At 49.0% G+C, this 26,864-nt stretch overlaps 2 protein-coding genes across 5 annotated transcripts in view; both read left to right on the top strand.

Annotated features, from left to right (window-relative positions):
- Positions 1-120: 120 nt before the first annotated feature.
- Positions 121-23,972, top strand: LOC149307603 (ubiquitin carboxyl-terminal hydrolase 48-like). Of its 4 annotated transcripts, XM_089537320.1 has the most exons (27): positions 150-493; positions 1,263-1,383; positions 1,954-2,110; positions 3,025-3,155; positions 3,457-3,581; positions 3,707-3,815; positions 4,580-4,713; positions 5,168-5,250; positions 5,611-5,790; positions 6,551-6,673; positions 7,163-7,312; positions 8,840-9,040; positions 11,696-11,810; positions 11,972-12,102; positions 12,616-12,684; positions 14,516-14,640; positions 15,235-15,357; positions 15,841-15,902; positions 16,183-16,293; positions 16,754-16,884; positions 17,766-17,872; positions 19,348-19,452; positions 20,083-20,238; positions 20,793-20,918; positions 21,725-21,773; positions 21,960-21,986; positions 22,097-23,972. In XM_089537320.1, the coding sequence occupies exons 1-27, from the start codon at positions 360-362 to the stop codon at positions 22,117-22,119; spliced, it is 3,108 nt and encodes a 1,035-aa protein (XP_089393446.1). In that variant the 5' UTR covers positions 150-359; the 3' UTR covers positions 22,120-23,972. The 4 variants fall into 4 exon arrangements, with proteins under 4 accessions (XP_089393447.1, XP_089393449.1, XP_089393448.1 ...); XM_089537322.1 differs by lacking the exons at positions 20,793-20,918; positions 21,725-21,773; positions 21,960-21,986; positions 22,097-23,972 and having other exon boundaries at positions 148-493; positions 16,759-16,884; positions 20,083-20,167; XM_089537321.1 differs by lacking the exons at positions 20,083-20,238; positions 20,793-20,918; positions 21,725-21,773; positions 21,960-21,986; positions 22,097-23,972 and having other exon boundaries at positions 121-493; positions 19,241-19,438.
- A 1,295-nt stretch (positions 23,973-25,267) lies between these two features.
- LOC149307604 (rap1 GTPase-activating protein 1) overlaps positions 25,268-26,864 on the top strand; it is a 44,739-nt gene continuing 43,142 nt past the window's right edge. Inside the window, exon 1 of the mRNA XM_089534072.1 lies at positions 25,268-25,286. The gene's annotated coding sequence lies outside the window, so the exon portion shown is untranslated. The remainder of the gene's footprint in view (positions 25,287-26,864) is intronic.

A 26,864-nucleotide genomic window follows, 5' to 3' on the forward strand; every position in this document is an offset into this window, starting at 1 on the left:
CTCTCCTCACGCCTTTCGGATTAGCCGAGAGAGAAAGGCAGGACTGAGAACCCTCGAGAGTGGGAGGGAACCTTTTACAGACTCCGCCCCTCTTTGGTCCTGAAGGAACCAACCCGCGCCTAGCCACGCCCTTTCGAACATAAGGGTCCGGGCGTGACGTCACAAGTCGGCGCCGGAAGAGAGAACCATAGAGTCTAGGAGCGTGAGGGGTGCGGCCTCTATGTATCGATATATATAAATATAGCGGGAGAAGCGACCCTCCGCCGCTGCTTCCGCTTCCGGGTCTCTCCCCTCCCAGTCCCCCCCGTCCCTTCCTTCCTTCCTTCTTTGCTTCCTTGGTTCTGCTCCTTCTCCCGGCCATGGCTCCGCGGCTGCAGCTGGAGAAGGCGGCGTGGCGCTGGGCGGAGAGCGTGCCTCCGGAGGCCGTGGCGCAGGAGCACGTCGAGGCCGCCTATCGAGTGGGACTGGAGCCCTGCCAGCGAGGAGCCTGCAGGTGAGGAATGGGAAGGAGCCTTCCCAGAATCCTCTTGGCTGTAGTTCCCAGAATGCCCCAGTCCTGAGAGGCAGGAAGTAGTTTCTTGGGTATAGCTCCCAGAATCCTCCAGAAGTAGGTCCCCAAACTGTGCCCTTTGAAGGGGTTTTGAACTCCAGCTCCCAGAAGCCCAGACTATTGACCAACGTGGCTGAGGCTTCTGGGAGATGAAGTCCAGAATCTCTTGGCTATAGTTCCCACAATCCCCCAGTCATGAGGGAGAGGAAGTAGTTTCTTAGACTGCAGCCCCCATAATCCCCTGGGCAACAAGAAAGGAAGTGCTTTCTGGAGTGCAGTTCCCAGAATCCCCCAGATAGCTGGGGAAGAAGTGCTGCTCCCAGCATCCCCCAGCTGTGAGATGGGGAGAGTGCTTACTGGGGACTGTAGTTCCCAGAATCCCTTGGGTAATGGGATAAGAAGCCCTTTCGGACCTATGGTTCCCAGAATCCCTTGTGCGGCAGGATTGTACCATCGCTCCCAGTCTAAAGAGGGTTGTAGTTCCTGGGTTGTAGTTCCCAGCATCCCCCAGCGGTCAGAAAGGGGAAAGTGCTTCATTATGGTATCCGAACCGCAGCCCAGAAAGCGCTTTCCCCGGCTCTCGGCTGAAGGGTTTTGGGAGCGACCGGACGGTTGCTCCCAAAACCCTTCAGCCAAGAGCCGGGGAAGGTGCTTTCTGGGCTGCGGTCCGGCTATCCCTCTAAGGCCCTAACCTTTGCTTTTGGCTCCTCAGGAGGAACTGCCGGGGGAACCCCAACTGCCTGGTCGGCATCGGCGAACACGTCTGGCTGGGCGAGATCGACGAAAACACCTTCCACAACATCGACGACCCCAACTGCGAGCGGCGGAAGAAGGTATGCCCGACGCTCCGCTCTTCCGCTTGCCATGCCGCCTCATCGGGTTTCCTGATTTCGCGGCTCGCCTTTGAGACCGAATGGCAGCAAGGCTTCCCTGGATCTAGACCAGCAGTCCCTAAAACTGTGCTCTTTGGTTTTGGACTCCCAGAATCCCAGGCTGTTGGCCAAAGTGGCTGAGGCTTCTGGGAGATGGAGTCCACAAATCTCTTAAAGGGCACAGTTTGTTTTTGGGGAAGGAGGGAATCATTTAACCAGAAGTCGCTCCGAAGGACCTAGAGATTCCTAAAGGGCCTTTTAACAAAGTGAACCCTTTGACTGCTTCATTTGGTTTGTGGGCGTTTCGAATTAAATTGGATTTTGTTCAATTTATGTTGCATGTCACAATCTCTCAGCCTCACTTTGCCTTAGTGGGAAACGACTTGAAGACACACAACAAGAGCATCAACAGACATCACACTAAGTCGATGTGCACTGCAGCCACAGACATCTTTTGCTTTCATTGCAGGGGGTTAGTTAGGATTTCTGTGTGATCCCTTACCTCCCCTGCCTTCTGCCTTCCCTTCCCAGAATGCATTCGTGGGCCTCACAAACCTGGGCGCCACCTGCTACGTCAACACTTTCCTCCAGATGTGGTTCTTGAATCTGGAGCTCCGGCAGGCGCTCTACTTGTGTCCGATCGCGCGCCCCGAACTCATGACGGAGGAAGGCACCTCAGACGGCAAAGGTCAGCAGGGAATTTCCTTCCTCTTCAACCCAGGCACATGCTCTTGCTTGCCTTAGAAAAAGTATGTACAGTATACACTCATCCCTCCATGTTTGTGGCTTTGATTATTCACGGATTTGATTAATATGTTCTCTAGGAATATTTAGGTCCTCCTCCAGTGCAACTCTGTGGTCAACTTTAACTAAAGGTTGCGCTGAAAGACCTAGAGACCCCTAGAGAGAATACTCTACTAGGCCTTTGGAGCTCCTCCAGTGCAATTCTATGGTCAGTGTCTGTCGGACGTTGACCACAGAGTTGCACCAGAGGATCTAGAGAGAACACTCTACTAGGCATTTGGAGCTCCTCCAGCGCAGTTCTGTGGTCAGTGTCTGTCGGACGTTGACCACAGAGTTGCACCGGAGGACCTAGAGATTCCTAGAGAGGTGTCCTCTCAGGTAAAAGCATGGTGTTTCTGTTGCAATTTTTCCATATTCATGGAGGTCTTGTTCCCCTAACCCTAGCGAATATGGAGGGACAAGTGTATAGGGTTATCTTTACCCATTTTAGGCCCAGGGATACCTTTATCAAAAACAGGGAAATGGACTTTGGAACATGGTTCCATGTTTGGCGGTGCTGCCCAAACTTGGCAAAATACTGGCAGAAGGTACATGTAACAATTGAAAAGATGTTAAACATAAAGTTCAAAACGGAACCGGAAGTTTATTTACTAAACATGTTGAATAAGTTACCTTGTCAGATAGAAAGGAAATAATGGAAGAGTTGTGTGGCCAGGTTGGTTTTAGCACAGAATTGGAGAAATCAGGGAGTCCCAAAGATAGAGGAGTGGTTTTTGGTGACTTAGAATGGCCCGCGTTGTGAATTTTGAACATGCGTCAAGGGAGATGCCCCTTCTAAGGAAGCCATTTGCCTTTCAGTGGACTATGAGCCCCAGACCATTTGTGAGCACCTCCAGTTCTTGTTTGCGTTGCTGCAGAACAGCCGGAGGCGTTACATCGATCCATCCGGCTTCGTCAAAGCGCTGGGTTTGGACACAGGTCAGCAACAGGTAACGTTTGAGGGAGTGTGTGTGTGTGTGTGTGTTACTTTTTCTCTTGCATCACAGATTGCCATCTGCAACACTGGGGGAAAAAGCCATCTGCAACCCAAGAGTGCTTTAGTAGCTGCAGAAGCCACTCTTGTCCCGCTGTAAACCTCTTGTATGTTGCAGACCCAAGACACTTCCTTAGGAAGTCAGCCACTGCGGTGGGTCTGTCCAGTCTGTTTTATTCATTTTCTGTAGCCTCCCCTCCCCACATTTTGCTCAGCTTCCCTTTGGTGTTGCGACACATGTGCTCCCTCTCCCCTAGGATGCCCAGGAGTTTTCCAAGCTGTTCATGTCGCTGCTGGAGGACACCCTTTCCTCTCAGAAAAACCCCGACGTGCGGGATATTGTTCAGAAGCAGTTTTGCGGGGAGTATGCCTACGTCACTGTGTAAGTCCTGGGCTTGCTGAAATCCTACTCCTGCATTTGAGTGCCTTTGCTGCCCAGGCTTTGATCCGTAATGGTTCTTCTTGTAACTCTCTCTTCCCCTTTGGCTTCCCTTTGCTTCCTTTCAGTTGCAACCAGTGCGGCAGAGAGTCCAAACTTATATCAAAATTCTACGAACTCGAGTTAAATATCCAAGGCCACAAGCAGCTGTCAGACTGCATCACAGAGTTCCTCAAGGTACCAGCTCTTTTTTGCCAACTTACTCTGCCCCTTTTGTTGCAGCAAGAGAGATCTGACTTTTTCAGGTCTCTGCCTGGCTCCTTCAGGTTGCTGTTTGAATGGAGCGTCCTTGAATGAGCCTCTTTGGACATCTGTAGCAAGCTATCCTTTTCAGCCTGACCCTTTCCCCAATACTCAAAATGCGTTGGACTAGAACCTCTCTATTAGCTGGGGATGGTGGGAGTTGTAGTCAGGTTCCCAGGTTGAGAAAGCCTGAGTTGGGAACAAGCCATCATGTCCCTGCGGGGAAGCGCATACCTTCTTCAAAAACCCACAATGTTGCAAATACTGGATCCACAGAACATGTGGATGAACTTTTGCAAAGTGATATTCATGACACTGAGAGCTGTCTTGTCTAAATGAAATATGTCATTCCTCTGGAGACATAGAGTCATTACTGTTCAAGCTTGGTTATGTAATGTTAAAGTTAATTGTTAATAAGAGCTTTTTAGAAACCAACATCGTGTCTTGCGGGAAAGAAGGTGTGATATTGTAAAGGGGATTTTGTTCTTAAAAAACCTTAGCTGAAGCCTTGACTCCTTTCAGCGATGGGATACTTTGTCTTCTGCTCTGAGAGATCCTGGATAGCTCTCTTCTTCCATCTGTATGAACTGTCCAAAGCAGGTCTTTTCCTATTGTACCCATAAAGCCACTTTGTGCATGCTCCCCCCGCCAGCCTTCTGCTTACTTTGCTTTTTTGTCTTCTTCTTTCTCCTGGTCAGGAAGAAAAGCTGGAAGGCGACAACCGCTACTTCTGCGAAACCTGCCAGAGCAAACAGAACGCCACCAGGCGGATCCGGCTCCTGAGTCTTCCATGCACCCTCAACCTCCAGCTCATGCGCTTCGTGTTTGATAGGCAAGTTACTTCTCTGGGGAGCCTTTGAAAGTCACTGCCTCGACTTCTGATTGCTCTCTTTGAGCAAGGCAGTCTTTGGATCTTTCTTGCAAATTTGAAAGCTTCAGGGTACCAAAGGTGGAACAGAATGCAAATAACCCAGTTCCACCTCATGTCTGGCAATGCTCTACCATATGCATGTGTCTAGCGACATTTCTCCATGGAGTACACTAGGATGAGCAACCTGTGGTCTTCTGGATGTTGCTGGGCTGCAGCTCCCATCAGCCAGTATATCCAGTGATGAGGCACTGCAGACTCAACAGCGTTTGGCGGGCTAGAAGTTACTCACCCACAACCTAGGAGAGCCCAGCCTGTAGATAACATGGTTTTAAATAAAAGAGAGCATGTGGTGGGTTGCCATGCTGAATATCATGCACCTCTTTGTTGTTTTCTGTGATTTTTATTTCTTCATCAGGCAAACAGGCCACAAGAAAAAGCTGAATGCTTACATCGAGTTCTCTGAGCTGTTGGACATGGAGCCCTTCATGGAGGATAAAGGTGGGCTGCCCCACATGAAAAGGGCCCCCTCTTCTCTTGCTGATGAATAAAGATCCAGAGATGGGTGCTGTCACAGGGAAGGCCCTGTCTTCCCATTTCTTTACCCTGTTTAGGATGTAGAACCAGAAAGCCTATTTAAAACTGAACAAAGAGAGGGTCACTCATAAGTTCCTTGGTGCTAGATTATCAGAGGAATGGGTAAATTATTTGGAGAGGGGGGCATTAGTGGCTACTCTTGTGTCAACCACATAGGATACTAGAGACAGGGTTGTTTCTATGTGCTCTCCTTACATTCTTCTGAGATGTTGGATATGCCACCAATATCATGGGGCTATTAGCATGCTCCCTTCTGCCTTTCAGCCCATGATTTCGTCTACGAACTGAGTGCCGTCCTGATCCACCGAGGCGTGAGTGCATACTCCGGCCACTACATCGCTCATGTGAGGGATCCGCAGACAGGAGAATGGTACCGCTTCAACGATGAGGAAATTGAAAAGATGGAAGGCAAGAAGCTCCAGCTGGGGGCAGAGGAAGACCTAGGTAAAACATCTTGGTTGTGAGTCTTCTCTTCCACCCTTTCTGTTTCTCACTGGGCATGCGGTGCTTCTAGCCAGGGCTTTTGGATGGTAAGAGGACAGTCAGAAGCCAGCTAGTTACATCTCACCTGGAAGAGAGAATACTGTTGGGATATATAGCCAGTGCTTTGAATGAGAGCAAATGATGCACTTGGTCACCCCACCCATATTGGTACAGTGGTCCCCCGGGTTACGAAATTAATTCGTTCCGCGGTTAATTTCGTAACCCGAAAAACCTTCGTAAGCCGAATTCCCATAGGCGCTAATGGAAAAAAAGCCGCGGCTCTGCCGCGGCTCCATTTAAAACAGCGCCGGGGTTTTTTCGTAACCCGAAAAAACCTTCGTAACCCAAAACAATAAATCCCTATGGGATTTATTCGTATCCCGAAAAATTCGTACCCCGGGTAATTCGTATCCCGGGGTACCACTGTATTCTCCAAGGGTCTGTTGACACTACACAGTTATAACACTGTGGTTCCACTTTTACTGCTGTGGCTGCATCCTATGAAATCTAGTCTTGAGAACTTGGCTCTTTGGTAGTAGAAGGAAACTGGCTGCTTCAGCAGAGACAGCAGCTGAGCTAAAGGATCTGGTTGTAGGAAAGTGTTTTGGGCAGCACTGTGGGTGGAAAGAGGAGGAAGAAGTCGGGGATTGAAGCTTCTGCTTTGGCCGCAGCGAACACATATCCTAGCCCTGGCTTGCTTTGGTTTCTCTTTCTCCACTAGAGCCTTCTAAGTCTCAGGCCCGAAAGCCCAAGAGCGGGAAGGGGGTCTACCGCTCTCGAAATGGCTACATGTTGGTGTACAGGCTGCAGTCACAGGCAAAATCGCTGACCGTGGAAATCCCAGGTAAGTCCCCCCCCCCCCCCCCCAAACACACACACAACTGGGGCAAACAGCCATAAGCTGGGCTTCAGCCACCAGGCAGATGGTGCCAGAGCCCTTGTTTGCAGGGGCACCTCACATGTTCACCTTCGCAAAACCGTGCTGAGGTACAAAACTCATCCCTGAATTTCATTGCAAAATGGAAACAGCCCTTTTAAAGCGCACACATTTTTCTTGCTTTAAATGGCTCCTACCAGTTCACTGCTCAGATTGTATGAGATTTGAAGGGAGTTGTTATGGAAACATGTTTGCTTTATGTGGGCTTTTCCTTCTTGCCACCAAAATTCAGCCGCATTGGAGGGTCATGCAGCCTGTTTGAAAATCCAAGACCAGCGGAAGTTGCTTGTCACTTACTGGCATCTACATCTCATGCCCCCGTCCTTTTTACTTTCTTAAGTCTACCCTAATCCACACGCACATTAATTCTGCCTCCTCTCCCCTCTCTTTCTGCAGCTTTCCTGCAAGGACTGGTGGAGCGGGATAACACCAGGTTTGAGGAATGGTGCAACGAAATGGCCGAGATGCGCAAGCAGAGCGTGGCCCGGGGCAAGAGCAAACACGAGGAGGTGAAGGAGCTCTACCAGAAGTTGCCCGCTAAAGCTGGTCTGTAAGATCTTCCCTTCATACATATCTTGGTGGTAGCACAATTGGGTTAAGAAGGCAGGGAGGAGAGGAGGGAAGAGTGGTTCTTAGTCATTTATTTCCTTATTTGTTCAATTTATATCCTACCTTTCTTCTGGCAAGGGACAAAATTTAAAGCAACAGTTTAGTTTTTAAAAATGTACTATACAGAACTTAGGAAATTAAACGTTGGTTGTGCTAAAAACAGTTTTGAAGTATAAATGCAAAAACACATTGCTTTTAAAATACAGTAAGAGTTGAGCACGCTATTTTAAGCAATATTCTGCCATGCAATGAACAAAAGATGTTTGCAGTTAAAAAGCAGCACTTCATATTGATAAAAACCCTTCATATATATATATATATATATATATGCGTGCGCCAATCAATTGTTGATAGCCGATCATCATAAAAATGTATGTTCCTGGTGCTTAAAGAGCAACAAGGTACAATTCTCCCAGCAAGCAAGAGATGGAGAGATCCTCTTGAACTTGGAAGACTGGCCCTAGCCAACCTTTTGTTCCCTTATGGAGCTAGCTTCCTACCTGCAGGATTGTGTCTTTGTTAGAACACATTTGTGAACGATTTCCTTGCTGCACATGTGGGACAACCTTTTGCTTTTGCCTTGGCTTACACAGACGAGGAGGCAGCTGAGGTGTAGATGAGGCGAGTTTAGACAGAGCTTGTATGGGAGCCAACTGAGAGCAGAGTGTGGGTTGTGGGTTGGATACTTCTGTATGCCCATTAAATGCTGCAAGGAGACTTGTTCAGGGTGCTTCTATGACCCAGAAGAGTGAATAATCTCCAGCTCCTCTAAGCACTCCCTAAAGAGCTGGAGTATCTTTTTACAATATAGAGTAAGCCCTTCTCAGGGCTGGAAAGGAGTAGGGATAACTTTCTGAAGGGAACTTTACTATCCTTTTAAGTCAGGGGTGTCAAAAGTCCATAGAGTCCATTGATCAGTTGTTTCCTTCATGATTTTGCAGAGGGCCCCCAGCCCTGAAATTGGAGAGGGGTGAGAAATGGAAGTAGTAGGAGGTCGCTGGGTAGGAAAAAAACCACTTTTTTATTTTATTTTACTCAAAAATGGTACAATGGGAAGTGGAAGAGAGGGCTGCAACCTGTTTGGAAGGAGAATCCTCCCAACAGGAGGTTTTGGGGAAGAATAATTCTACTTTTGCCATCAGGAAATGGAAGCTTGGGGCTGGGATGCTTCCGAAGGGTTCGGGGATCAAATCAACCGCTTTGGGGGCCATGTGCAGCCTACTACTTCCTTCCCCATTTTAAATGTTTCATGCTGTAATGTTAGAAGTGTGTCATGCTGGTGAACAGAAATTAAATTCCTTACTCTTTGTGAGCGTTTGGTGTAGGTTTTGAGTTACAAAGGAGGGAGAGGGGAGGTTTGTGATGATAAAAGTCAAAAGCGATGAGGTTTTGGGGAAACGAAAGCAAGGGCTGCTGGCTTTTGGAGCTGACGCCCCATCCCTCCCTGTCTCTCCGCACCCACAGGATGCCCCTATGACTTTGTGTCTCTGGAGTGGCTGCAGCAGTGGCTGGATGAGTCCACACTTCCCAAGCCTATTGACAACACGGCCTGCCTGTGTTCCCACGGGAAGCTGCACCCGGACAAGATCCCCACCGTCAAGAGGATCTCCGAGTCTGTGGCTGACTACTTCTACAAGCGTTACGGAGGGGGCCCTCGGCTGACAGGTGAGCAAAACGCTCCCGAGGGGAAATGCTCTGGATGGAGATGGCTCTTGTGCCGATCTATTAACTGATATATGTTGCTTTTGTGAACTCCATTCACCTGAATCAGATGCATCTGATGGACTGGTGCCCACAAAAGATTAGGTTGAAATATATCAGTCTCAAATGAACTGCTAAGTCCTGCTCCCCTCCCCTTTCAGTTTCTGATATGGAAACAGACTTAACACATTTCTCTCCTTGGAAACAGTTAAATATGTATAGCAGTACCAATTTTAAAAACATCTGGGTGAGCATAAGGATCTGGAAGGTGCTGCAAGGTCCATTTAGTCCAAATGCCTCTCTCTGACAGAGCAGGGATCTGTTGAACAAGCTGCCTCCTGAGAGCTCTCTGATGGACTGACCACAAGAGGATAAATTAAAAATGACACATAAGGATCATAATAAGAGCATTGCAGAACAGAAGTGTCTGGAGTTCCAGGATGTCCTTCCCTTCCATGTGTGAGGACTGCTGGAACAGGACTCTGAAAATCTGCCCTGGAGTTCTACTCTCTGCCCATGGTAAGAAGTATGAGCACAGCTTTCTGGAAAGGGAGCATGAATTGGACATGTGCCCCAGAGGTGGCTCCCTCTTAAGCATGCTCCAGGGAAACCCTTTTGTGTGAGAGAGATGCAGAGAGAACGAATGCATCCCACAGTTGTCTCACAGGTCGCTCTGCAACTGTGAAGCTTGTTGCCACAGCGGCTGCCTCTTCCCTTTCACGCCTCCTCTGGAAGTGTCTCCGGCTGGCTTTCCCAGGTCTGGCTCTTGAGATGTAAGCTGTTAACTTGAGAAGCACCAATTCACAGAAGCTGACTGAGCATTGAACAGAGACGGCACTCTCCTGAGGTTCCACATCCCTGCTGATAGCTTCAGTCAAAACCTTCCTCCTTTCTTTCTTGGCAGGCTAAAGTATGCCCACATTTTTTGCAGGGGACAGGGTGTCTGTTGCTGGTGCAAGGGGTCCGTAGCAATGGTTCTCAATTCTGGGCCTCCAGAAGTTGCTGAGACCCTGTCTGGACTGTAGGCAGGGTGTGTCCATGACAACATTTGGGGGTCCAGATTGAAAACCACTGGTCTAATTAAACACAACAACAACAGAGGAACCCACACACATCCTCCAAAGGAAAAGAAAGAAGCAAAAAACTTCTCAATAAGGACTTCCTCAGAAGGTGATGGATGCTCTTTTGTTGGAGGTTTTAACACTGAACACCACTCACAGACTTGGCTATAGACATCTCTTCAGCAGATGCCCATCCCAACAACACCTTCGCTGTCATCCCTGACCACAATCCTGAAGCCGTGACCAAGAGCCAGTTGCCAATGGTGGCACTTTCACTTCGTGATGATTATGACGCAAGTCATAGTCCCACTCTATTCTGCTTTGGTCAGACCTCCCTTGGAAATCTGTCTCCGGTTCTGGGCACCACAGTTCAAGAAGGATGTTGTCAAGGTGGAATGTGTCCAGAGGAGGGGGACCAAGATGGTCAGAGGTCTGGAAACCAAGCCTTATGAGGAACGACCGAGGGAGCCAGGGATGTTTAGCTTGGAGAAGAGAAGACAAGTGACATGATGCATCCATCTTCAAATACCTGAAAGAAGGTGGAACAAGCTTGTTTTCTACTGCTGTAGAGACTAGAGCCAATGGATTCAGATGACAAGCAAAGAGACTTTACCTAAGCGTTAGGAAGAACTTGCTGACTGCAAGAGCTGCTCAAGAGAGGAATGAACTTCCTCATAGCAATCTGAAGGAAATAGTTGGTGTGTTGAGCTGTTTGCTGATCTATTTCCATTTTCTGTTTATTACTGTGTATACTGTTGTTGTTAATGCCATTTTTATAAGAACGGGTTTGCTGGTAAAGTCAATGGGATTTGTGGTTCCTGCAGAAGGTAAAATAATTGCTTAGCTAGATGATGAACAGATGTCTGGGGGAGGCTGGTGGTACCAAGGCCAGCTGTGTGAGCAGCTTAAAAGGGCTTGGGAGGGAGGAAAGGTGGGAGGTGAATAGCACTGGCTCTAGAAATGCTTTGGTTTGTGAACAAATGGGGGGGGAATCCTGCAGACCTATGAGGCAGGCACACCGCTAACTCTGTGTGGGCCTCTGGGGATTATGGTAGTTCTATCCACAGGAGTCATACTGTTAGTTTCTTCAGGTACTGAAATAAAGCTTGCAGTTAAAATAAAGACTGGTTTACTGAACAGAAGGGAACGCACAGTTCTTGACATAGGATGGTGGGCTCTCCTTTGGGGATCTTTAAAGAGAGGTTGGATACCCCACCTCCAAGGATTGTTCAGCTGTGGATTTCCTGCACTAGCAGAAGGGGTTAGATTAGATGGCTTCCAGTTCTATGATTCTGTTAAAAGAGAGGAATGCTCTTTGATGGGCAGAGAAGCATTGGACCCTCCAGGGAGTTTCAGAGTCCTCCAATGCCTGGCCATTGTCTGTGTCACTGAGGTCTCAGCCACATTGGATGAAACTGGGCTCTGCAATGCAGGAGGAGGAAAGGTTGCTGCACTGTTCTCTGTAGCCATTCCCAAAATCAGGGTGCATTGTAGGTTTTTGGTCAGAAGGGCCCAAAGCAATGGTCCTGGTCTGGTCTCCTGCTTCCTCTCCTCTCAGGGAAAGCGCTCTGCAAGGACTGCGTAGTGGAGAGGTGTCGGGTCTTGCGGCTGAAGAACCAACTCAACGAGGACTACAAAACTGTCTCGAACTTGCTCAAAGTCACCACCAAGGGGTAAGGGAGCCATTTTGAAGTGTCGAAGGGAGTCGTGGGTGTCCTGGTTTTACCCAAGGAGAGTCATCACGAGAAATGTGATGCTCAATTGTAGTTTGATGTAACGTGCGCAGAGGCCAGGTCTGCTTCCTGGGCTGTGAGCTGCCTTTCCCTCCCCGCAGAGATGATGGCTTTTGGGTGGGGAAGTCATCCTTGCGCAGTTGGCGTCAGCTAGCCCTGGAGCAGCTGGATGACCCAGAAGAGGATGGAGACCAAAGCAACGGCAAAATGAACGGTGATGCCAAGAGCAGAGGTAGCCCCCCATCTCCCTTGCGGCTTCTTTCCATTTCACCTTAGGTCCAGGATCACACATTTGCATGGCAACATCAGTATGGGCAGAGCTTAGGGAAGTGGTGGGTTTGAGACATGGTCCAGGCAGCTGCCCAAGAACAGTTCCATGCACAACGTAGACAGAAATTTAGAGGCAGATGGTCTGAAGAACTACGTCCTGAGCATCTCCTTCTGCATTTCTGTCTGTGTTGTGCATGGTGTCTCAGTGCAGTGGAGAAACCACTGGACAAACTTTGGCTCTTCAGGCGTTTTGACCTATAATTCCCCTTGGCTCTATGTAATGTGACCAGCGGTAAGGGATTGGGAGACAATATAGGCTATAGGTTACCCATGCACCACTCACTATTCAAAACACGACTTTGTTTTAATAGGTAATATTAATTTTTTTAACCATTTATTATTTTTTAGCCAAGAACAGTTTGCATTTTTTCTTTCTCTATGCCAGCTGTAGTTCGCTCTCTCTTTTTCTCTCCAGATGAATCCAGCACAGAAAAGCGAGAGGAAGAAGACCTGAAGTTCAATGAGGACATTGTTTGTCCCCATGGTAAGAAAGTGAGGGGGGGCATGTTTGGTGGTCTCTTGGCTTGAAGTTAGCTTTGTTCTAGCCCACGTTTACTCCAAGGATATTTAAGGGAGCATGCACAGTTCTCTTTCTAATCCCACCAGCAATTCTTAGGGCATCCCTGTGAGAGTTGGCTAGGCTGAAAGGTAGTGCTTGCTTTTGGGGCTTAAGAGCAAAAGAAGAGCTGAGATAAGAGCAAAAGGTCTCTCTAGTACACCATTCTCTGATTGAGAAGGTAAAATCAATGGGATTCGTGATGCCCCTGCAAAGTAAAATAATTGTTTATCTAGGTAATGAACAGAGGCGGAGGTTAATGGCAATATCAACAAAGGAAACTTGAGCCTTTCTTTCCTTCTGCAGTGGCAGGTTCCAGAACCAGGTTTAAAACCTCCCATCTCCTGCTTGAATGGTCCCTAGAGCAGAGGAGGAGGAGGAGGAGAAACAAAACAGCGTTCTCCTCCTCCACTTAATTGCTGCTTGCCTATTTTGTAGTTCCCCTGTAACCTTAGAGACTGCACAGAAAGGAGGTGTGTATGGAAAAAACGGCAGGCACCTCTGCGGGGCATTATGCCTTCGCTAAGCAAGTGGCACACGGTTATTGTAGAGAATGGTGCTTAGCTCTGTAGCAGAGGCAGGAATAGGCCCCGAAAAGGGTTGTCTGCGTGCATCATGTGCCATTTCTCCTTTGCATCTAGCGGGTTCACGAGGCCCTTCCTTGCTCCCTTCTGCCATGAGCCTTGGAAGGGCTATTCTCATTAATCTAATGTAACTCCGTAAAATGAAGGGAGTGGGCAGAGACGCAAAGCCGTTCTAGAGGGAGTTGGACCAGTAGTTTTCAAATGTTGGTTCTCTAGCTGTTGTTTCCCTGACCATTAGAAAAGGCCTTTTTAAAAATGTTGTGAAAAAGGGTCTCTCCTGGGCCTAAAATGACCCAGGGGGGTTAAATAGTGAACATGCCTGCCACAAGCCCCTTGATGGAGTTGGGGCAGGGGGCAAAACGGTTTAGGTAAGTTGTGGTGGGAGGTACAAATGTGTACCCCTAGGTTGCCCAGGTTATTTGTAAATCTTGCTAAAGAGTCCTCGAGTGGATGAGCCTTCAGAATATATACCAGTGGCCATTGCTGGGCTATGGAAGCATCCTAAGGGTACTGTCTGTGTGTGGGTTCCCCTCTTTTGGGATTCCTTTGCTTCTGTTCATCCCTATCTTTGCACAAGGGTGACCACCCTGCTCCGTTTGTCCACAGATTAAGCAAATACATTGAAAACCCGATCCATGTTGCGTTTCCTTCTCTTTTGCCATGGTTTCTCTGCAGCAGCTGAGACTCTGGGGCTGCTGTTTCACCTTAAGAGTCGGTCAGCGTGGTGCGTTGGCAAAAGGCAGCCTAAAATGGAATCTGCTGACCTGGCTGGTTTTGCCTCTCAGGGTTCCTCTGAGCTCCCAGAGCCTTTTTTGCCGGCTGGAGAAAGCAGCATTCATTGGAGAGCCCGCTTGAGGGAGAATAGCGGAAGAGGGTCACATTGAAGAAGCAGCATCCAATTTGGAAACTTTTCTCTTTTCACAAATGACCTGGGAGAGTTCAGCCGAGCTGAAGGTGCCCTGAGTGACTCAGTCCCTGCCTTTGGCTGCCAGAGAAGATGCTTTCCATGCAAACGGGGTGAGAGAGTGTTTGGCAATACAGAAGAGGCAAAGCGCAGATTAATCTGCCAGGCGCGCTCTCTTTCCCTTTTCGCACGAAAAGCACCTTCTCTTTTTGCTGACTGGGGCCAGCAACCTTCATCCATCTCACTTTTGCTCTCCTCGCCTCCTTTGCAGGCAACCTGTGCATATCCGAGAACGAACGGCGGGTCGTCTCCAGAGAAACCTGGGACAAACTCCAGCGGTATTTTCGAAGTGCCCCAGAGTTCCCGAGCAGCAGAGACTCCTGTTCCCAATGCAAGGTATCAGAGAGATCAATCTTCCCCCTGACTGGGCTGTGTATTCTTTGCATGCAAGAATGCCCCCTAGAAGCCCGAATTCTTTAGGATGGGGAGTGGCAGAAACTCAGGACAAGCAAGCAGGAGACATTCTGGTGGTGGCCACAGATCACAAAAGAGTGTTGTGGCAGTTTGCACAGTTGCATAAGAAGGGATGAGGATTTCTCCTTGGCCCTTTCTCCTTCCCTTCACCTTTCCATTAGCTCTGAGGTCCAGGGGATGCCATTCACTACAAATTTCATGCTCCAGATGTTTTGGACTTCAGCTCCCAGAAGCCTCAGCCAGCTTAACCAAAAGTCAGGAATTCTGGGAGTCCAGAACATCCGGAGGACCAAAGTTTGGGAATCACGGCATGACAAGAATTTCTCCCTAAGTGGTTTTGCTTTTCTTGCACCAGCATTTCCTGAGGGGAGATTGGGAGGATTGGTGGAGGGGGGAAATCCACACTGAGAGAGAATGTTCTTACTTCAAGCAACAAGCGGAGAGGGCAGCATGGCAGAGAGAAGGACTCCATAGATTGCATCTCCTGTGTGTGCATTTTTGTGTGTGTTTTTGCAGATTCTGGAACGGGAAGGAGAAGAGAACGAAGCACTCCACAAAATGATGGCCAGCGAACAGAAAGCGTATCTCCCAAACCTCTTCCAAGACAAAAACCGTCCGTGTCTCAGCATCTGGCCAGAGGTAGGAAGACAGGCTTGTTGTTACATCAACAATGGTGGAAGAGTTAATTTGATAGCAGGGCTGTTTTGTGCCATCGAATTGCCTTTGACTTGTGACAAGCCTGTGAACGTGGGACATCCAGGAGGCTCAGCCTTGCTCAGGGCTTGCAAACTCAGCCATAGCTTTGCTGAGGGAGTCTGCCCATCTGTAACACAGTCCTCCTCTTTTCTACCTGCCTTCTGCTTTTCCCACCATTGTTGTCTTTTCCAGTGAGTCACATTGTCTCATGTCCAAAGTAATGGCAGCCTCAGTTGAGTCTTCTTGGATTCCAAGGAGAGTTTTGGCTTGGTTGGATCTTAAGATTCATTTATTTGTCTCAAAATTCATTTATTTGTCTGTAGAACTTTCCTCCAGCAACACATTGCAAATGCATTGATTCTCTCAGAGTAGGTAGAGAACTCCTTTTCTGGATTGCACAAAACCCTGAACTCCATCTCTTTCCAGGAGGTGGGGGAGCTCTACATCGTCTCAAAGTTCTTTGTAGAAGAATGGAGAAAATTTGTAAGGTAAATTGCCTTCTCTTTCCTCCCACGGTTCCGCTGTTCCCTTCCCCACCGCTCTGCGGTGCTCTGTGCCCTTCGAATGCAGCTGGGTGCATTGCAAAATAGGTCACCTTATTTCCTCTGGCATCCATCTTTCAGAGTTCGAAGGCCACTCTCTTCCAGTTAACGCTTTCCTTTCTCTTCTTCCTCCCTTTCGTTTCCCTGCCCCAAATCCTTGGTTTCTGCTTACACGACCAATGGCGTTGCAAAACCACTCTCTCTGTCTTCTGGACTTTACACCTAGGAGGCCGACGCGGTGCAGTCCTGTCTCATCCATAGGGAACCGGGAGCTTCTTTGTCCCCACGGCGGCCTGATGTTCACCTTCGCTTCCATGACCAAAGAAGATTCTAAACTGTGAGTTTGTCCCGTTTGGTTCTTTTGCCTTTTCCACTTACATTTTTGTGGCAATGGGAAATTGGCAGGGAGAGGGAGGGAGAAAATGCCCTTCTCTTCCTCAGGGGCCACAGCAGTGGCACTTGGGATGGGGAGCATGTCTTCCATTATCTGCTGCAAGCATGGGACAATGGAGCTGTGTGTCTGGCTGCTCTTCTCTCCTTTTGTGCACATGCGCACTTCAAACAAATGCTGGTACTTTGGGGGACTGAGGTGCAGGGAAGCCTTTTAAGAGCACATGCAGCAGTGTCCCTGTCCCACATGCACACACTGTTTGCACCCTGAGGTTAGGAGGAAGCCTTTTAACTTGCATCTTCTCACATCTGCAGCTCAGAACCCAAGGGCTTTGGCAAGGGAGGGGAAACCTGCCAGGCAACTCACCTTTTCCAGGTCGGTCAGCATGTTCTGCTTCTTTGCACAGTATAGCTCTGATATGGCCCACCGAATGGGAAAAGATCCAAAAGCTCTTCGTGGTGGATCACGCCATCCGGGTGATCAGGAGGCGGCCGGCCGGGGCGACCCTAGAGACCCCCCTCTACATTACGGAGCCCGGTGAGCAAGGACCGGGAGGGGAGATCTGTGGCAACCCCTGTGTCAAAACGCTGTCCTAATTCTGCCCTGGCGCTGGCTTTCCCCTTGGGGACCATGAGCTCAGGTGTTTTGTATTTTTAAACACTTGAACACAAGCCAGTTACTGCTTGGGCTGCATTCCATGCAATGATCAAATGCGCGTTGAGCAATTTCAGCCAACAATTATTTTGGGGTTGCTCTTGAAATGGCAGTTTCTGCAACTCTTTCCCAGAATTAGCTCTTGCAAGTTGTGTGGAAAGCTTGGTCTGTTGGGTTTGGGTTTGTACCTGCAAGAATAAAATCTTGAGTGGTCTTTAAAATATACAAACAGAGCCTAGAGAGATTATCCTTTTGGACAACATTGTTATTTTTTTAATCTCAAGGGAAAGAAATTATACATATAGAAGGGACAGATTACACCACTTTGGTCCCTTCATTTAGGTTCCCCAACCCCAAGGTTTCTTGGCATGAGGTTGTAAAATGGCACAATTCTTTTTGTTCTGTCCAACAACAGAAAATCATGGCTTCCCAGAGGAGCCCACTGAATTTCCTCTCCCATATTCTTCCAAATGCATCCAGTTCCATTGAACCCGTATCTGCCACCGGTTTCTCTTCCGCATGTTAAAAGCTTTTAAGGTCTTACCTTCAAGGGGGCCTTCTGGGGATTTCGTTACTTGCTTTATGTTGCAAGCCGTTTTGAAGATTAAAACCGCTGAAAACACTCTGTGGATTTTGTAAAACGAATCAAGGCCCGCGGCTATTGTTTTGATACTGGCTGACGTTGTCGGAAATGGCTGGGTCTCCGTAGATATGGAGTCTTTGGCCGGAACGCCCGCCTTCCTCCTTTCTCTCCCCACAACCAGAGCTGTGCTTGGACTGCCGAGAAGGGCTGTTGTGCCAGCAGCAACGGGACCTCCGGGAGTACGCCCAGGCCACCATCTACGTCCGCAAAGTGGTGGACAACAAAAAGGTAGACACAAGCACACACACAATCCATGACACCTGCCCAGTCGCCGCCTCTCTGCCCCTGGTTCAGTGTGCTTTGTAAGGACTTGGCAGTTGGCTTCATAACCTTCATAACCTTCCATTGGCTGTGAACCAGACATAAGGAACACATTTTTGTAGTCTAGGAAAGCTTTCTCTAGCTCTGCTAGGAACTGTAACCATTCTTCTTCTTCTTCTTCTTCTTATTATTATTATTATTATTATTCTACTCAGCTATGCAAACCCTGTGGGAAAGTCACACTCGGCCTGAGGAGAAGAATACATCTGACTAAATCTGGCCAAGAAAACCCTCTTGATAGGTTTGCCTGAAGGTCTCCATAAGTCAGGAACGACTCAAAGGCACGCAGTAACAAGAGGAACAAGGGGAGCCCCTTTCTACCAAGTCAGGCTGTCAGCTTGCTTGGCTTTGCACCAATTGGCAGCCTTAGCTTTCCAAAATTTCTGGTGGGGGTCTTTTCTCATTCCTCCCCAGAGATGCCACCAGGGATGGAGCAAAGGCAGTGCTCTGAGCCGACCGCCCTTCCCTTCCAGATGGACCTCTGATGGACAATTTATCCGTCCTCCTAGTCCATTGATGTCCTAGAGGGAGCATGTGTAGCGTTTCCCTCTTACGGCTAAAAGCCTCTCTTGCAGAAGCCGCTCTGCCTTTGTGCAGGCAGCTGCTTTTAGAGGATGCTTCTGAGGGCAGGGATCCATTAAGAGGCTGTTCTGTCCTTCCCTCTGATGTGGGAGATTGCCCTGGCGCTTTGTAATGCAATGTAGAAAATCATGAAAGTTGCCTCTCTGCATCTCAGGTCCCTTTGAGCTGCAGCTGCTCTCCAAGATCAAAGGCCATCCAGGGCCCCAGGTTCTCCGTGGCTTTGATATTTCCCCCCCAAATGTTTGTTTGTGCGCTCTCTGTGTGCATCCTATCTCAGTTTTTCCTCCATTAAATACATACTCATCTGTGGGCTGCTTGGTTAATGCGCAGGGAGATGGAGGCCAAGGCAAACTCGGCTGAGCCAGAAGCTGCCGAAAAAAGAGCCCTGAACTTAAAGGGTCAGGGGGAAATTTGGGTAGATGGCTGGGGGAAAGAGAGAAAATGGTGTCTGCCCACAGAAGTAGGAAGGCATGTGTCCATTTACGGATGGAGTAGGGGTAGGGAGAATATTTGATGATGATGATGATGATGATGATGATGATGATGATGATGATGATATTTATTTATACTCCTGCTCTTCAGAAATGACCAAAAGACATGCCTTTGGGTCCTGTCATGTACACGCATGAACATAAAACACTTGCTCACTTTGCGACTGTTACGCAACTGTATCTTATGCTTAATCCCATGCAGATCTCTGAATTTGAGCAGTTTTGCAAAGTGGGAGCATGCCAGTTTTGGGGACCTGGCATAAAGGAGTGTTGTTGTTGTTGTTGTTGTGTCTCTGCTGATGGTCGCAGGTCATGAAGGACGCGGCCCCAGAGCTCAACATGAGCAGTTCAGAGGCAGAAGAAGAGAAAGAGGAGACCCGGCTAGAAGGGGAGCAGGATCCAGATTTCAACCAGGTAAGTGCAGCCCCCTTTAGAGGCTGGGAATGGGGTTTGCCCTCAAGGGTTCTGGGTTGTGACTTCCTCTGTGTCTCATTGCCCAAAAACCATTGAGGCCCAAGAGTCTGGCATGTGGGTCTCTCTTGACATATTAATTCCTGGCATCATTGAAAGCAAAGTGCTGCCCAGCTTGGCTGACTTTGAAGCATGCCTTCCCCATCCTCCCCCTTTGAACTACAACTCCCAGAATCCCCAGTCAGCATGGGTTGATTGGAACAGGTCTTGGGCTCTTAGCTCTGTGGAAGAAGAAAGGTCTTTTAATGGGGTGCGTTCTGCTTGTATCTATATTTTGTATTCAGATTTTAGTTCTAGCTTGTTCTTAGTTATAGCTGCCATTTATTGTTATTTCAATGTAGTTGTAAATCTAAGCCACCTTGGCTCCAGTGCTAGGCAAACAGTGGGATATAATTTAATTTTGGGTGGAATTTGTGGTGAACCCTGGGTCCCATGTTGAGATATGAATTAAATAAATCTAAAGGGGGAGTGGGGGAATGAATGGAGGGACTTTCTTTGCTGGGTGAAGAAATCGTTTGCCGCTTGGGAGAAAACCTAGCGCGTCCCGGTCAGCCATTTTCTCCTGGCTTCCAGGCTAACAGCAATGCAAAACGGCAGAAGGTGAATCCCCCAAATTACGCCATCTACCAAAGGCCGGGGATCCGGCGGAGCACGCGGCACAGGAAGGTCCGGGGTGAGAAAGCACTCCTTGTCTCGGCAAACCAGACCCTGAAAGATCTGAAAATCCAGGTGAGGCCAGTTGCTGGAGATGAGGAGGCGTTCGCATCGTCTTTTGGGACCTATCTAGGGTCTAAGAGGGCATCTTGAGTCATTTTGAGGCAACAAAAACCCCACACTTTTTGGGCAGGGGAGGAAATGTTTTGACCTAGGTGAGGTCTGAGGGGGTCTCCAGATGTCATGGAAGTGCTGTGCACACCTCTTAGAGTTCACTTTGAAGCATTTTGGAGCAAAATATCTTAGAATTAACCCCTTTGGACCTCAAAAATGGCCACTTTGCTCCCCACTACAACCTAGTTGCTGTTGCATCAGCCATGAGTAAACCCTTTTGAAAGAGATGTCTGCCTGCTTTCTCACACCTGAGGAAGAAAGGGATGTTTCGAGGGGAATTCTCCTTTTAATGGCCATGGGTTGGAGGCTGGAAGAAGCAGAGGAAAGATAACAGAAAGGACCCCCATGTTTTGGAGAGACCCCAAGGGCCTCAGTTCCACCCCTGGATGACTCTGGCCTCTGGGAACTCTTCTGCCCAGCTCTAAAATCCTGTGATTCTGCCTTGTTTCGTACAGATCATGCACGCCTTCTCCGTCGCTCCGTTCGACCAGAACTTGTCGATCGATGGGACAATCCTCACCGATGACTCTGCCACCCTCGGCAGCCTCGGAGTCACACCGGAGTCCGTGGTTTTGTTAAAGGTGACTGGGATGGGCCTCCTCCTGGCAAGCTACAGTCCCTTCCCATCAGAGGAGTCTTGTAGTACAGGCTCAGCACCTAATGTACCATAAACTTTACTTTACACCCGCTTGCTAAAAAGACCCCCATCAGGTCTTCTCTCCATCTAGTGGCATTCTTGCTTGGCTAGCTAGCATCCTTTCATTCATCCATTCTTATTTTGGCGTGCAAATGAGGCTTGTCTGGTCATAATGCCTAACAGATTTCCTTTGGCCTAGGTTCAAATCCTCTACCCCTTCCCAATGGCAACAAATGCTCTTAAATGTTCTGGCTTAAGGTTACTGGGCCAACCTCAGTCTCCCTTTGTGTAGCATTTGATACCACTTAAAGTGTGACGTCTGTTTTTGTTGGCATCCTGGGGATTTGCGCTTTGGTGAGGTTTCTTCTCAATTATGGCATGGCAGTTCTGAACTCTCTTTATCAAAATACAGATTCCCTTGACTCCCATTGGATGGAAGTTAAAGTGGTATCAATATGGGGGAAAGAGAGTCTTTGAGCTTTTATGAACATCTGGAGGAAGCGGTGGGTAGCAACCCATCTCCTCCGTCCCTGTTGCCAAACACCTGTCTGAACTGCAAAGCTCCTGGTTTGGGGATCATTTGCAAGGATTGTGGGGGATGTTGTCGTCTGCTTCTAAAGGGTTTAGCCTGGAAATGTCACCTGGAAACCAAAGAGGCTGTTGCTTCCATAAGAAATCGCAGCTTGAATAAACTAGTTCCCGCTTCCTCCTCCTAACGTCTCTTTTTGTTTCTCCCTCCCCCCAAAACAGGCCGACGAACCAATTGTGGATTATGCAGCAATAGATGACGTTATGCAAGGTAAGGGAGCCACACACCCGCTTTGGCGGGCCTCTGGCTTTTCCCAGCCAAAACCTCATACATTGCTATGGTAGTGGGGTGGGGGGCAGGTTCAAAAAATGCCCCCCTCTCATGCTGGCTGGCTTGCCTTTAAGGCAGCGGGGGAGTGAGACAGTGCTTTTCTGACACTTCTCCTTTCCCTTCCAGTCTGTATGCCTGAAGAAGGATTTAAAGGTAGGCTTCTCCTATTTCCCCTTTATTTTACTCCTAGTTCACCTTCTTCTTATTTCACCATGATTGCTCTGTACTTAAACTCTTCCCCGTCCACCTTCCTTTCTCTTCAGGGACCGGTCTCCTCGGACACTAGCGTTTTGGGGGGTAAAAAACTACCATTGGGGCCGCAGCAGAAGTAACCAAGATGCAGGGAGATGAGTTGGGGAATCCCGTTGGCCATTCCAGGGTGGGTGGACCTCTGAGAAAGACCAGCCGCTGGACCCTTCCCGATGGTGGGACTTGGTTTCCGAAAGGCCACCCAATGCCTCGCGGCTGAGCTGGTTGCACTGCAGAGGACTCCTAAGGGAAGAGATCCTGACTTCTGACCCAGTATGACGACAAAAGTGGGACATTTCCACATAGCTGCCAGGAACTAACCATCCGCCTTGGAACTTGGAGCAAGAGGGAAGAAGAAAAAGAGGTGTGCCTTGCCCCGATTCTTCCTTGGCTTCTAGTCCCACAAGACCCTCTTCTAAAACTGCTATCAGTGGCCTCTCTTGCTTCTTCAGCAGAGTTTGAGGAACCTTGAAAAGGGTCTCTTTCCGGCATATCCGGATCTAGTTGGTTCCCAGTTTGAAACACCTTTCTTTTCTGATGCTTTGTAGATGTTCTCCTCTCCTTATCTTCCTCCTCCTCCATCTCCCCCTAAACCTGGACTGAAAGCCAAGGTTAAGCCTTGCAGTAGCCGTCCGTCAGTGGCACCCATGAAAGCTGAATGGGCGAGTGGGAAAATGGAAGAGGAAGGAGAAGATGGCACTTAATCCATTATCAGAATGGTATCCACCCACCTACCCTTTTTCATAGGCTTTACCTATGAAAACGTACATCACACCCATAAAAATATGCTCAACTTTTTCTGCTGAACAGGTTGGCTCTGTTAGTGGTAAGGACTTTTCCCTGGTGGGCAGAACTGTGGGGACTCTGTGGGTCGGCTTGTCCCATGTGGGTCAAAGCAAGAGCATCAATTGTGGAATCTTGTTCTGGTTCTCTCTGTTTTGTCTTGAACTGGGGCGTAGTTGGGGTCAATGGGGTGGCCATGTGTCCGTCGCATGTGCCCCCCCCCTCCTGGGTGGTTTGCAGGTGGGGATGGGACAGGATCTATGCACCAGATTTCCTTGAGACCTTTGGGACCTTTAACATCGGGGTGGGCATCCGTTGTCATTGCAGAAAAGGCGGGATGTGCCACTAGGTCGTTGGCATTATTTTTAAAGGGTTTTTTTCTAGCAAAAGTATGAATTTCTCACATGTTATAATTGCAGTTTGTTATTGGAGGTAAGTTTGGGAAGAGGCCTAGCTGGGTCTGTAGAGTTTGAAGGGGAGGCGCAGGGAGAGGGTCTGAGGTTATTCCTGTGCCCCCTTTGTTTGTTGACGGGGAAATGGGGGGCTTGGATCGGTGATTTCTTTTCCTTTTAGAAGAGGTGGAAGGTGGAGCCGGCCCTTTGGATTTCTTTCTTTCCCAAGGTAAAGAGTGCAGTCCTTAATAGTGCATGGCCTTTGTGAGTGCTCCGCAAAGCAGCCTCTCATTCTCTTCTTCTTCTTCTTCTTTGGGAAATAAGAAAGCGGCTTTAAATTGTCGAAGAGGAAGCAGTCATGCATGGGCCTCTCGCCCCCGGGATTCTGACGTTTTTTGTTTTCTCCCTTTGCTTCTCGCCCTGGGTTTCATGCTCCTTCCTGGAGGAAAGGTTTGGCATGATTCACAGGACGGCAGGGCCATCCGCCATCCTGGCTATGTGGGCACATATGTATGGAGGGGAAGGGAGGCGGGCAGGTGGGGGGCACAGTGGGCTACCAACGCAGCCGTCGTGGGCCGGCACGTCTCTCGGTTGCCCTGAAAGGGCTGCAGGCTGCTGTCTCCTCAGGGCTTGTTGCCAATGCCTTCCCTCTGTACTTCCGAAATGTTTTGGATGAATTTTCAAGAACCCTTATTAAAGTGTGTATACGTGGTCAGTCTAACCTGATTTGTTCTGTATCGTTGCGGTGACAGAGACCCAGAGCGGCATCGCGGCCTGAGTCTCCTGGACCAAGTCTGGAGACCGGAGTTCCAATCCCCCCTCAGCCATGGGATCCCACCAGGTGACCTCAGGCAAGTTACCCCTCTCTCAGCCTCAGAGGAAGGCCATGGCAAGCCGCCCCTGAATAATTTTGGCCAATGAGAGGGCCAACTTAGGGCTGCCGTGTGTCCAAGGCACACAACAACCAATTGTGAATTGCACTTTTCATGAGCGCAGGGGATGTGTGTTTGAGTTTATATACATCCCTTTAAATGTTTTGATGTGATAAATACTTTCTTTGAAAGCCCAGAGCCAGCAAAGGCACGCCTTTTAAAAGGGGCAAAGCTTTCAGCTCCTGTGCTCTGTCTCCGTTGCAAAGCGGGGCAAAGCAACTTGGCGATCGTCCGTTCCTTGCTGAAGGAGGCATTTTGCCTGCAGTGCAAACGGTCCTCTTGAGCATGAAGGGCACTTGCCTCTCCGTCTCCGGCCAAGGTAGCCCCAAGATGGCAGAGACCCTGGTGGCAGGCAGCCTTGCGGGCAGGACTGGGCGGCTGGCACAGATTTCCACTGGGAAGGGGCAGGCAGGACCTTTTCTAAAACAGAATATCCTCCAGTAGAAGCTGCAATGCTTTTCCTCTCTTGCAAGATGCCTGGGGGGCCTTTTGGCTTCTCTGAAGCTGAGAGCTGTCAGGCGCGATTCACTTTCCTCCTACATCATGCTGACAGATACAGCTCCCAGAATCCTGCGCCATTGGTTGATGATGCCTAAGGCTGGGAACTGTAGTCCATGAGGATTTGGAGGGCTGCAGCCTTTGTAGTCCTGCTCCAAAGGGCAAGAATTTCTCCATCTCCTCTGCATCTAAGCTGTTCAACAAAACAAAGACATGCCTGCAAACGAAAGGAAGGCTACTTTCCTAGTGAGCAACAAGCCACCAGCAAGGCAAGGTGGCGATTTCAGAGACTCACCTTTCCCAGCTGTGGAAATGCCAGCTTTGCACATTTGGACACCCACAGCCCATGATGCTTGACAGAGAGGCACATGCTTTGCAGCTGGCACGATACTGGAAGCTGAGATGCGAGGCAAAATGCGAGCAGACCCCACTTTTCTTAATGCTCCCTCCTGTAGCCATTTTACTTTGTGGCGGTGAGCGGGGAGCACACTTCAGTAGACGAAACCCTCCCCAACCGTCGCCTGCGGCACATGAAAGTTCGGAGTCGAACATGCAGCTGTCTGGGGAAATAGTGGAGCCAGGAATTCTGCAGCCGCTGCGTGAGTGATTTACATGTCATGAATATGCAGAACCTCTGTTTGGCATGCGCCCGCCTCCACCAAAATCCCATCATCCCTAAGAGTTCTGGTGCCTTTGATGCTGGGTGTTAAAATCTCTTCATTGCATCTGCTGTGAGCATTGAGCATCGGGAAGACAGAGCTTGGTGGCCTTACTGGGCCCATGAGGAGGGGAAAACTGAATTTATTCAAGGGATTTTCCTTCTGCAGTCCTTGTATTGAGCATCGCTGGTGCTCTCTTCTCTTGCAAGAGGAGAAGGAAATGCATCTCTCTCTCGCCTCTTTGATCCATGGATCTTTGAGGAGTCGGGCTGTTTCCAAATCTGTCTGGCTGCCTTTCAGGGCTGAGAGTATTCACATTGCTCCTAAGTGGAGCTACTAAGCTTTAAAGCAGCAGTCGGGGAAATTGAAATTCTCCCCTTTTGGGGTTGACAGTCAGGAACCAGCTATGATCAGCCCCCAAATTTGGAAAACAGAACAACGAAAACCAGTACGTACCTCTTTTGCTGAGCAGGAGACACAATCCCTGTGACAGAAGGCCATCCAGCCTCTGTGTAGAATACTACAGGGTCAACATTATAGAGCAGTGATCCCCAAACTTTGGTCCTCCAGATGTTTTTGGACTTCAGCTTTCAGAACTGTTGACCAAACTGGCTGGGAGCTGAAGTCCAAAACACTCTGGAGCATGTTTTGCATCCGAGGAAGTAGACTTTAGTGTAGGAAAGCTCATGTTGCCAACTTCTTTCAGTGGGTCTCGAAGGTGCTCCAAGATCTCTCTGCATACTTTGAGGGCCAAAGTTTGGGGATCCCTGCCATGGAGTCTACACAGGGTACTTCTGCACAGCCTTGCTGGGTCCCTTTGGACCAGGAGCCATGGGCTAATTCTCAGAGAATCCAGAACACACCGGAGAGTAAGGCTTGGTGCAAATGATAACTCCTTGCACCAGACCTGTGGAGCATGGAAGCTATGGGGCTCTCTTCCCCCTTGAATTCTCTCTCTGACCCCAATCTTCTCTGCCGTCAAGGGCAGCCCTTCCCCTTCCCATACCTGCTCTGCCCAGCAGTTTCGGCCTCTCTGCTTCCCGGCTGTATTGATCGCTCTCTCGGCTTCCGTTTTATTGATTCTTCCCTTAGTAAGGAGATTGCAAGCAGAGCGGGGAGATAAAGAGGCGGGCTAGGTGGGGCTGGCATTGGGAGGATGAAGAACTAGTTCAATGGGGACAATCTAACAGCCTTCCCCAATGTGGCACCCTGCGGACGAGGCTGACTGCAACATCCAGAATCCCCTGGACAACATAGAATGGAGTGGCGATTAGGGGAGCTGTAGTTGATTCTCTTTAGAGGGCATCAACTTGGGAAAGGATGCTACAGAGGTAGAGGAAGGATATTTCCATCAATGTGTTTTTTCTGGGTGTCTGTCCTGAGAGAGCCAGCGGTTTGAGCATTGTCCTCTGACTCTAGGTTCGAATCCCGGCTTGACCATGGAAACCCATGGGCAAGTCACAATCTCTCAGCCTCAGAAGGCGGCCATGGCAAACCCACCTCCGAAGAAGCCTTAGG

The sequence above is a fragment of the Sceloporus occidentalis genome, unplaced genomic scaffold (assembly GCF_023333645.1).
Source record: "Sceloporus occidentalis isolate IW3139 unplaced genomic scaffold, rSceOcc1.0.p SCAF_8, whole genome shotgun sequence".
Classification (NCBI taxonomy): Eukaryota; Metazoa; Chordata; class Lepidosauria; order Squamata; family Phrynosomatidae; genus Sceloporus; species Sceloporus occidentalis.

Coding starts and splice junctions, on each gene's coding strand:
- LOC149307603 (XM_089537320.1), top strand. CDS start 360: ATGGCTCCGCGGCTGCAGCTGGAGAAGGCGGCGTGGCGCTGGGCGGAG. Junction 9,041..11,695: donor AGGGGGCCCTCGGCTGACAG/GTGAGCAAAACG, acceptor CTCTCCTCTCAG/GGAAAGCGCTCTGCAAGGAC. Junction 14,641..15,234: donor ACTCCTGTTCCCAATGCAAG/GTATCAGAGAGA, acceptor GTGTTTTTGCAG/ATTCTGGAACGGGAAGGAGA.